The 12,416-nt window shown below is 37.7% G+C and overlaps 1 protein-coding gene across 1 annotated transcript; it reads left to right on the top strand.

Annotated features, from left to right (window-relative positions):
* The first annotated feature begins 281 nt into the window (after nt 1-281).
* Nucleotides 282-12,209, top strand: LOC143364580 (gastrin/cholecystokinin type B receptor-like). Its single transcript, XM_076804855.1, has 5 exons — nt 282-308; nt 917-1,123; nt 1,400-1,544; nt 11,788-11,985; nt 12,154-12,209. The coding sequence occupies exons 1-5, from the start codon at nt 282-284 to the stop codon at nt 12,207-12,209; spliced, it is 633 nt and encodes a 210-aa protein (XP_076660970.1).
* Nucleotides 12,210-12,416: the final 207 nt, after the last annotated feature.

Here is a 12,416-nt window from a genome sequence, read left to right as displayed (position 1 = left end):
TAGAAAGACGTGGATAATTTAATATCAGGTACTTTTTGCAACCATTAGATATTCAAGTACTGCAAATAGAACTGTGCATCATCATTAGGTTGACATTTTTATGCATTTCTTGCTCATAAAAGTCGCCTAAAGAGAATAAGATAAGGAGCTTCGTAGAGTTATCCTCTTTTACGTTCTTCTTCATCCGCAACCATTGATACTGGAAATTCTTAATTTCGCCTTAGATTTGCAACTGTTGCCAATGAAAATGCAAATTCATATAAAAATTGGTAACAGTGCCAATGTTACGCATTTATGACAACAAATGGGTAACTGCAATTTGAAATTACTATTAGTGTAAATCTTTCTGTAGCTTTTTCATGCAAAATGCACATTTCAAATTTTCGTTATGAGCACAAATAAACCAGATAAAAATCGTGACCTCCACTTTTTTCATCAAAATTCCGAGCAACAGCAATTTCAAAAAACTAATCCTTCTAACATCTCAAAAAAAAAAGAGAAAATTCAAATCGTTCGGTCCAATTTTTGAAAAAGTTATTAACTCTGAAGCCTCCCGTTTGAATATAGAAGCATGTGAATGGGTTTCCGTTGAATGAAGCATTGAATAAAAATTCGATATCGTCGCATAGGATAATTGTTATAATACCTTGTCGGCGTGACAATGCCAAAACAGAACAGATTTTCCAATTGATTGGCAACAGTTGAACAGTTTACGGCGCTGTAGAATCGTTGCGACAATTTTGATCGGTTACGACACGATGTGTCTGTGTCGCTGAAATTCCACGGTACGAAAATACAATTTCGGCAGACAGGATAGAAATCGAACAGGAAAATAGCCTTCACCAGAGTCTATTTCACGTGGGCCACATTCGGCAACGAACAAACGCATCGGCCCGCATACATTCTGCCTTTCTAGAGCAGGAGACGCCAAAGGTCAAGCTTCGTTTCTCTCGTGCGTCCCCCGCAATCCACGAGCGAAAAAATAATTTGCGCCCTGGTCAATGAAAATCCTGATTCTCGGTGCTCACGATTAAACTGCGGATTTTTATGTGGATTTCATGATTTTTCTATTGAAGAAATGCACAAGCACTATGTCAAAACTAGTAGACGATTTTGCAAAAGAGTTCGTGTCCGATCCGAAAGTAAAACACAAGCGGCTACACGCTTTAAAATAATGTCTCAATACCATTCAATAAGCCAATGAACTCATTTTACGTCCCGCTAATGAAAGCGATCAATTGTTCGTATGATAGAAATGGTGTTAATCCAACCGAAATTATTTTATGTTTTTTCTTTTTTATGTTTTCGACTATAAGAATCCACTTAATTAAGCGAAACGATCCTTATTAATCTGGTCACGACGTCGAACGGTTTCAACTTCCTTCCAGTAATTAATTAGAAGTTTGAAATTCATTTTCTGATTTTCCAGGCAGTTGCGGATCTGCTGCTCGGTATCTTCTGTATGCCCTTCACTCTACTTAGCCAGATTTTGAAGAATTTCATCTTTGGGATTATGCTATGCAAACTTATATCGTACTTCCAGGGTACGTATTGTTTAATTAAGTTCCATCCAACACGAACGACCCAGGTTCGGGGCCTATAATCTTCTGGGTTTTCGTGTCATTTCTACAAAACACATCTGCGCAATCTACATTTTATATAAATTATTAAAAGTTGAACTATCATCATTGTTGTGTATTCAACGATTACCGATGACTAGGCTGCAGGTCTTCGTGCATTTACAGTACAAAATTTACCTTGTTTTTACAATAGGAAATTTTAGAGTCGACGAGGAAAATTTTCTCTGAATTCTGACTTTCATAAAGTGACCTGTAAACATTCTGCATAAAGATTGGCAGTCTAGGTTCATAAAAATTGAAATTTTTCTACGTACCAGAGTATATTAAATTATTGTACATACACAGGGGCGGCGGTGGTTCAGCCGAGAAGGGGGTGATTCTACATGAGAAAATGAGTGGAAGATATACAATAAAATTTTCTCATCCGAAGCTTCGTTTTCGAGAAAATCGAGTATGAAAATGCAGCGAACACGCGTTATTCGATGGGAAGCATCCTATGCCGGAATCATTCGTAACCCGTAACGGTGGGGATAAGCTCGAGCGACCATCAATACATTTTATTCCGACATACGACGTCGCTTTTTATTTCGAAATAAGAAAATCGCTGTCCCCTCTTCGTCTTCTTCATCCGAAGTACAGGAGTTCGAGAGTTGAACTCGATTTTCACGAGAACGAAGCCTCAAGTGAAGAAAATCTAATTTTTCATTTTCGATTTGTTTCTTCACGTAGAATCCTTTCTCGGTTTTACCACCGATACTGGGACACCCTGTACATTATTTGTTTCTGTGAATAATACAAGTGAAAAATAAAAATGATTTAGTAACTTTTCAAGTTGTAAGTGAGATTAACATCTGTATGGAATTAAAGGTTGGTCGATTAAAATTACGTCGAATCTTCTACGTTTGCCCGGATTTAATATTATAGTTAACCTGAATAAATACGGACTATTATTTGTTAAACTGTAAAATAAAAAGAATGACATTGAATTTTCAAGCTCGTTGGAGAATTGATCTTTGAAAAAGTGTCATCTGAAATTGTGCACGGATCTTGGATAACAACTTGAAAAACAGCACGGCAGAAGAAATTGAATGTTTTCACCCGTCTGTGCTCCAGATTTCAGTCCCTTCCAATTATTCTCGAGGATTTATGACGAAGACAAAGCGCGTCCGTATCTTTAGAAACATTTCAAAGAAAGAACTGCGGTAAACTGCTTAGTGTATGCAGTTGCCGCATTAATCTTGCGAGCTGCAACGCAAAAAATTGTTTCCGACATGCATTTCCTTCTCGAGTATACGCATGTCATTTGTACATGTTTATCGTAATATTGCACTCAACGTATTAGCAATATAAATGTATTAAATGTAATAAATTTGGAGAAGTTCGTTAAATACTAGCAGGACTTATCTGCAGATAAATTCGAAAGATTCTTTTGCACTGCGCAGGAAATCGAAGAACCGGAAGGTGGTAAATCTTTCGTTGACAACGCAATAAAAAATCAAAAAACCACAGAACCACGAACCCTTCACAATGAATTACGGCCCGGCCAGTCCAAGAAATTAACGAACCGAGAAGAGAATGTAATCTTTCGTGAAGTGAAAACGTATCTGACGATTTCTGCTCCAAAAGTTGCTACACTAAGATCGCTAATGGTTTGGGGAATCAAGTTCACGCTGAACTCGGTCGAAGAATACGTCGCAAGAATGATTTTTATGGCCGCGTTCCCCCGAAAGGAGTCATTCGTTAGTGAAATTAGTAAACAGCAAAAAATCAATTTTTTAAAACACAAAATCGGAGGAGATAATAATTTACACTCGACCAAGACGGGGTAAGGGACCAAATTACTGAGGGGGTGCCAATTACTGCGCCTGTATTAATTATACTTACTTTTAAAGCGTAACGAATATTAAAAAAGAGATATTAAATTTTTTCATGAAAATCAGTTAATAATTTTGTACAGCTCACTTTTAATATTCGTTATGCTTTAGAAATAAGTATAGTTAATATAGGCACAGTAATTGGCACTCCCCAGGAATTGGGTCCCTAATGAGAATAGATTAGTAATTATGGGGACATGTATACGGGTTAATAGCATTGTAAAAATTCTTATTATCTGTTCTTATTGAACATTAATATATTGTAGAAATTAAGAGTGTGAACTATTTTTCTGTATAGTCGCCGTTCGCCTTTAGTTTTCGAGATATTTGAAACAAGCTGTGAACACCACTACAGTGAATTTTGGTTATACATACTTACACGTCTGCGGCGGTGTTGCATCAGAATGGGAATGCCGTTTATCGACTGTCTCCACCAACACATCGCAACGATCGAAAAGCAATTTACATAACAGGTCGATCTTGTCGAGAAGGCTCCTGAATATTAAGTCTTCGAGACATTTTCAAAATTCTACGTATATCAGTGAAACTGCAGCAATAGTAATTGATAGTAAAACGATAGCAAAGTAACAAACATTGAGAAAATCCGCTGAACTGCATAATTACCTATCATTTCTTTTTCTATTTAATAATGAGTGTACGGCGAGTCCCAAAAATGTCGAAAAATCGACTGAAAATGTCGCGTCCGGTTTGAAATTAAAACACAAGCCATTGATTTTCAAATAATGGTTCTATTAATTAATTACATAGTCACCACTATTTTTTGCAATTGTCTCCCAACGTTTTACAAGCTGATAGATTTGTTTGTTGTATAAATTACGTGGTTTTTTTCCAAAGAAGATCTTGAAGTCTCTGAAAACCGGGTACAAACGTTTGCAATTATTCAACAGAATTAGATGGAGAACTGTGAACATCATTTTATCGGATAAAACGGTTTTAGTTAAGGAGTTCTTCGTACGTAACGAGCGTTCTCGTGTCGTCCACGTTTAATTTCAACTCAAATATTTTCTTTAAATTATCACTCTCCTCGTAAATCTGGTGTTTGTTGCGCTCCTCCTCGACCGTCTGCGAAACTGTTTGACTCATACGAAGCAGACGGCACTCTTAGGAACTATTTACATCGTTACACCAGTTCTGTTCTAATTAATTAGTTTTCTCAAAGAAAGCCTGCAGAGCCTAACATTGTGGAGAAGAAGTGGAATACCATGGAACTTTGAACGAGTATTTCGAAAACAGTTAAAACGAAGAGACTCGGATGTATTTTCAGTAAAAATACTCCTCTTATAAAGAGGTGCAAAAATCGTTCAAAGTTTCAAACTTCCGACTCGAGAATCACTGGAATTATTTATATTATACACTATTGTGTCATTTATTTATACAGAATTCTTAAAATATTTCATGCGTTAGATCGTCAAAATAAAATTTGCGGAATTTTTATTGTTTATTTAAGATGATTTTTTATTTGAATGGTCGAACCAGGATTATTTCGAATAGTTTTATAATTATTTATAATAAATATAACAAGGTGTAACGTAGCCGGAGGAATCAATAATAATATTGCATATGACAATTTTACATTAAACATTCGTCACTATATTCATTACCTCGCACGTATCAATCATGCACAATAAATTGCAATAGCACTGCACCGCAAGTTTCGAAAGAATTGGCGGTGATCCATCCAGTGTATGTGATACGTAGTACAATTTAATACCGACCAGTATTATCGTCGTAGGAGACAAGAAAAAGTTCTTTGAATTAAATGATATCTTTTATCCTTGCCAATGGTATCTTTCTCTCTGGCAGTTCAGGTATTCAGTGGAGGGAACTAATGTAAGTTACGTAGCGAGAAGGAAATGTGAGATTTCCGTGGATTCCCCGTTAAATGGCCATCTGGCCGAATAGGGAGTGAGAGAGAAAATTCCACAGAGCAAAATCACTTACCGTAGAAATAGATTAGAAAATCGGTTGAGCAAGAGATACGATCCGCCGTGATCGAGCTTCCGGCGTAGATACCTGCGTCGATCCCGGGCATGAAAACAAAATTTAAGCGCCGCCGTGATCTCAGTGCGTGCTTTCACAGTCAAGGTAAAGAACTTTATTAGGCTACTAAATTCTTAAACTGCCAGATCGATTAGTTTCTTTCCCGGTACTGATTCCAAAATTCGGAAACCCGAGTTACGGATACTAGGGTAAGGAACCCAATTACTGTGAGGGTACCAATTACTGCGCACTATATTAAGTATGCTTATTTTTAAAGAATAATGAACATTGGAAAAGAGATATTAAATTAAAAAATTTTAATTTTAAAATAAGTATGATTAATATAGACACGGTAATTGTTACCCCGCAGTAAATGGATCCCTTATCCTATTCAACCTTCTTAACCGAACTGTTAATTATACAAATTAATTCTCGGACTTTCCGCAGAAAAATTAATGTTTATCTATTCGGAATCAAATCGCAATTTACAGTAGCATCTCCGTAATTGTCGTGTCGTCGGCTGCGCCAAAATACAGTTTAGGGGAATGCCATAAAATACAAATTAAATGCAGCATAGACGAAAATATGCGACAGTAAAAAGTGTCCTCGTGTATTTCTCTTCGTGCGCGTCAACTCGCGCCGACTGCCGTATCCAATAGTCGGAACGAAATCCTCGAATTTCATGGTACTCGAGAATCTGCAGAGAAGGTCCCTCTATTGTTTTCACAAACCACACGGACGCTTACGAATTGTGCTACTGGTTTCCGGTATTTTCCGCTAAACTAGATTTTTACTGTCCGACAAGCTCGCGTGGCCAGCGTTTTTACGAAGTAGAATTAGCAGATCGTGATCAAACGCATCAGACGATTCCTGTTCAATAACACTCGCGCCCGCAGAATTTTCAATTTCCGGGAAACGAGGCGTCGAATGAAAAAAAATTATCCTATATCTCCGACTTATTTTCTCATGTAGAATCATCCCCTGCACGCTTACACCACTCTGGGACACTCTGTAGACATATGGAATAAAAAAGTCCACCAAACTCTAGAGTCGTTTTTTAAGAAAACGATTGACTCGAGGCATATACTTTCTTTGAAACCTTTTATCCTCTCGATGAGTAGATTACGATGCTGCAATAAAAAATTTGACATTGAAAAAACCGATCAAGGACAATTGTGCACGTAATTTTGTGAAGGTGCAGAATTCACTCGGATAGTTTTTACACATAATTTTGGTATACCCTGTACATTGATACGGAACGAAAGTCGTTTTTCAAGAAAAAAAATCCACGTACAAGGGAAATCGTATTACCTGAAAAAGCACTGTATTCTTTTATGTTTGTCGACCACTTCCGAACGCCAGCTAAGAGGTTCATCTATAAAAAGACCGAATATCACCTTGAAACTTTGTAAACGAGTATCTAACGGGATGCAGTGTAGTCATTTTGACGAGACTAAACAGTTATTTTCTAAAAAAAAAAAAAACGGTTCAACCTGTACCGGTGTATAAGATGGTCCTCCTGTGTTCTTCGGTTGTGAAAATATTTAATATGCAGTTTGAGTGCAGTTAAAAAAAATAATCATATGTTCAAATATGGACAATTTCTCGAGAACCGGAAGTTCAGTGGTCGAGTCATTTTTGGTTCCGCTGTACGTTACATTCTCAAACAATTTTCTATAAGACAGTGACGGACTTTCTCATCTATTTTGAAACGCTCAAATGAATTAATAGACGGGAGACATATAAATCAAGCACACGTCCCATCGAGTTTCTCTATACTCTATGGCGCGATGTGAGCACGAACATTCACGTGCACAGCTCAACGGTTCGTCGCCCATTGCGATGTGCGTCTCCCCATAAAATCGATCCTCTCAAGCCCTGAAGTTCAAGGGAATTTTAGACTCGTGTGCGCTGTAGCGTTCACAGATGTGAACCTGACCTGAAACGAATGACAATGAGACCCGGTCAACTTTCGGACTTTTCGCTTTTCATATTTCATATGGGACATCAAATTTGTCTCTGTTTTTTTTTTCTTTTTAAATGTACTCGATGTCTGGATTTATTTGTCTGGACATGAAAACTAATTTTCACGCTGATAAATCTGGTGACTGTCCCAAACATCTCTACCGAAACTGTTCAAATTTTATCCCGGCCACTGTAAGTGTGAGACTCGCACTAATGCGAGCGAAGCAAAAGATTGCAACTCCTCTAATTTTTTACTTTTTTTTTTTTATGAAACTTCTAGCGCCGTGTTCGTCTCGTTTTTCTAATTAAAACGACACCAAACACGATATAGTCACGATCACAGTTACTCGTGTAACAAGCGATTTATGTTTGGGGCTAGACAAAGGTCGGCCAGCGGAGGAGATAGAGAAGCAGAGGGTCGAAGCGTCTAACTTCGGTCCCTCTTCCTTTCCTCAATCGCTAACCTACTCTACGTTCGACACACTACAAGGAACGTAACACCTCTAACATAACTGTCGCTCGACATGCCCGACGATACGACAGTTACGGAGATACTAGCGGTGAAGCGTTTCTGATAATTGGCTCGAACGCGAACACCAACGAATCAGGTTAGTTAGCACTTTGCTACAACCACGATCAAAGAAGACACGTTCAGCGCGAGTGAACTAGTGCAACCGTAAAGTATTTCGTTTGTCATCGGTGCTCTCTAAGCGACTTGCGTTGGCTCGTTATTCGCTATCTCTCTGTTTCACTCATTATTTGTGTTTCCACTTGGATCCCCCGACGCGATCTATCGTTTCCTACAGGACGAATAACGAACTTCGAAGGGTCTCGCAGTGAAATGTCTCCCCCTGCCCCGGTGCCACGCCGCAAGCCGTCTTTCCAGCTTTGCACTACCCGAAATGTAACATAAGGAAAATTAGCTGTTTTCGGAAACTCCGAAACTTCGAAGGTTTACCGTCGCACCCCGAACAAATGTCGACAACGAATTCACGGATTATGCGTCAATTCGGACGAGTGCAGCCAACGAACATATTCGCACGCCCTCCTTTAGGTGCCGCGACGACGCAAACGATCAGTTTCGAGGACGAAAAATGGAGGCAATATTTGTCATTTCATTTCTTCCGTCGAATACTGGGTTTTCGTGGATTATGGGAAGTGGGCAAACATGTTCGGGAGATTGGGATAAACAAAAGAGACGTGTACTTCAGCGTAGGAAGCAAGAAAATTCTCAAGAAAAGTTCACTTCGTTGGATTTGGTAAAGTGAATTCAAAGAGAGATTCATTTGATGACATTTATCGTGTAAGTTTCGTTTGTCGAATGTAGTTTGCGGATGTTATGACGTAAATGATCCTCACATTGAACCTCTCTCATATCTGTTTATGATTTTTTCACATAAGTAGGCTTAAAAAATGAGAATAATTAATATAGGCACAGTAATCGGGTCTCCAGTTTATGGGGAATTATTCAACAAATTTCTTTCTTCAGACGTATATTGTGAAAATCGGTAAATTCGTTCGTTCGCACTTTTCTAAAGTGAAATAGTTGCTTTCGGCGCCCCGTAGATTTAGTGTTAATGTCGTTGTCTCTGTAATAGAATTAATTCGGTGGAGTGAAGCGTGAATCTCTCAAGCTGCAAAAAGCTCTATACAAGAGTACTATCCGCCCATCTCAGGCGTGTTCACCTCCGCTAGGTAGATTTATCCTCGAACGAAGATTAAAATACTTTAGCGCTCCAGCCCAACACAACACGAAGCATCATAGTTAACTCTGTAAATTTGGTTCTGTATCCTACTTTGTTTTGACCCACATTTTGCCGAGACCAATTGTTTAAACCTTGCCACACCTCCTTTTAACGCAGAATAAATTCGTGAAAGCAGGAAATAAAGCAAGGAAAGCGAAGCACCGTACTCGAGTAAAATAGGAACTGTAAAATACAGTACTGAATTTCTACAAATATTTATATCAATACTTCACTGCATAATTCACTGAAAAAATTATTGAATTACATTAATCGAAGTTATATTGTTGAATCACGACTGCGATTGTTACTACTGTTAAAACAATTACTGAGACGACTAGACATTATGACCAAAATGAATAAATATTAGAACAATTTAAAACTGGTTACATTGTTTTGTACACATTGGAGTTAATATACGTTTTTATGAATCTTCTGTTTCCAGTAATTGACACAGAAAATGTTTATTTTACAGAAAACTCCACAGTCGAATAATATTTTGTCATGATATAAATTTGATATAAACTTGCACGATGTAAATTACTGCACACCATCGTCCCTTGTGAATCGCAAAGGGAAAGCATAAAGTTCTCTTGAATCGGAATTAACCGTTACACAAAATACGTTTGCAATCTGAAATATCAACGCTCTGCATACAGTAAACCATAATGTCCACACCAGAGATACAGTTAACTACTAGACACTAAATCAAGCTACTAGGTTATACGATTCACGATAGGAATCGCCTATAACGCGGAGCACGTGGGAATGCAGCAATAGTAGATAAAAACACTATGAAGCATCGGTCACGTGCAACAATAAACTGCTCATACCTAGATGCACCACCGGTAACAATCAAAGCCATAAATGATAAGAGATATCTGTTTGTAGTGTCGGGTGTATTATCAGAAATACTACAATTCAAATAAGATGGCTAGTTAATAATAGTATAAATTTTATTTACATCATGCACATGTTTTACATTTCATCTTACACATTTTTTCATAATTATACAGCGAGTATCTTGTTCAATGAAAGTTAGTTGAAAGTATGCCTAGATTTATAGCAATAATCGCTAATTGAGAATATTGGTCGCATAATTACTGCGACCGTCATTATATACAATTTTATTCCGATATAAGACGATGCTTTTTATTTCGAAATAAGAAAATCGCTATCCCCTCTTCTCCTTCTTCATCCGCAATACGACGAAATCCGGTCCCGAGCAATCGCCTTATATCGAAAGGAAGCTGTGGCGAAATATCGGCGTGGGTCAGAAATGACCCATAGGCCTAGAACTGACAGAAATCCGAAGGTTAACCTACAGAGTATCAAAATCGGAATTTAATTACTTACTGTATGCTAAGTAAATGAATGTTACACGAGTAACAACAAAAGCTTAATATAAATTAATTAATCTACAAGAACGATCTCCGACAGTATACTTTAAAAATATTGTGAAAAGTATCTATTGTCTGAGAGTTAGCCAAGTGTACTTATAAAAATGTTTATAAAAAGGATTAATTGTTTACGAGGAGATCGTGTCCACACTTCTCTGTAACAGACTGTATTTTGACAGACAAAAGTATGTTTACAAAATGTTCAGATAGATTGTTTACGTTTGAAATCCGCAAAAAACATCCGCGGGCATCGTACTGCAAACAGAATTAGTGGAAAACAATTGCCAGTTCAAATATAACGGAAATTTTAGTTGCTATCTCTCCGCTATATCTACACGCGAGAAGGATAAATTGGAATATACACTGTGAAGTGTGCTGTCACGAACGAATGTTTGAACGAACAGCCTGTGACAAAAAAAGAAGGCTGCATGCAATAGCGAATTTTTCATTAGAACTCCCTTGTCGTTAATGATTTCCCAGATGAGAAAGACAATCCGCGTAGCATTGATATAAAAAATTTTGCAACTTTAAGGAATACCGGTATATTTACATTTTTAAAAAATGAACACACGCCACGATTTTCAGTTCTTAACTTGCACTGAGAATTCCGGAAATTTGATTGTGAATCCCATGACACAGAAAACGGGACTCAATTACTGTGGGGGTGCCAATTACTTTGCCTATATTAATTATACTTATTTTTAATTGATAAATAAGAAGTTTAATATCTCTTTTTCAATATTCATTATACTTTGAAAATAAGTATAATTAATATAAGCAAGGTAATCAGCACCCCCACAGTAATTGGATGCCTTACCTTAATCTCACTTGTTAAAATTGTTGAACTCTCACAATACCTAAAAGCATTCTCGGTACTGTCTTTAGAATCAGAAATTGAAAATTTTTTTTCATTTTTTTGCCATTTTTACGTTAATCAATTTCGACGAAACTTTGCGCATGTATTGTAATTTAGACTGACAAAAGGTGTGTTCTAGATTTTCATTATAGGGTCGGACGAAATAGTTAAAAGTCGTGACCTTTTCATTTTCATTCGCAATCTTGAGCAACAGGAATTTTTCATTAATTTTGTACACTTGATTTAGTAATCTAATTCTTCCAACGTCACGCACAGACTGAAGTCGTTCGGTCCACTTTGAAAACAATTGTTCCTGTTTAAGGGGAGTGTGAATATTTTCGTTGCAGCTGTATTATTTCTTGATTGCAGTTGCGTCGGTGTCCGTAGTAGTCTGGACTCTCGTCGCAATTTCATTGGAACGGTACTTCGCTATTTGCAAAACGCTGGAATCAAGGCGCTGGCAAACCAAGTTCCACGCTTACAAAATGATCGCTATAGTGTGGATAGTTAGTCTTATATGGGGCACGCCTATGCTGATTGTCTCAAATCTGCAAAGTTTACGTGGAGGTATGAATTTGTTTCATCGCGGAAGTTTTAATATGTATATCCATGAAAATATATTTAGTTACGTAAAATTCAGATAAATATGAATCGTTATATCTTCAAACAATATCAGCTTCCGTGTTTTTTTAATTTTGTTTGTTTACTATAAATCTCCTGGTAATCTTTTGTCAGGGGAATTGATACTTGAGGAGAATACAGTTACCCCCTCTCCGTCATTACCAGGCTAGTCACGACGCAGTCGCAGACGCAACGCGAATTGGGTGCGCGCGTCGCGTTACGTGACCGATCCGTGGCGGAAGCGTCGGGATGCTTGCCACCAGAAAGTAGGGGAATAACGTCGTAGAAGGGGAAGGGTGGGGGACAAATCTTTTTTCCACGACAAATCCACGACAACAGTGTTCATATCAACTAATGCATTCACAGTTTGGTTAGCC

The sequence above is a fragment of the Halictus rubicundus genome, unplaced genomic scaffold (genome assembly GCF_050948215.1).
Source record: "Halictus rubicundus isolate RS-2024b unplaced genomic scaffold, iyHalRubi1_principal scaffold0712, whole genome shotgun sequence".
In the NCBI taxonomy this organism is placed as follows: Eukaryota; Metazoa; Arthropoda; class Insecta; order Hymenoptera; family Halictidae; genus Halictus; species Halictus rubicundus.
This window is presented reverse-complemented; position numbering and strand designations above follow the sequence as displayed.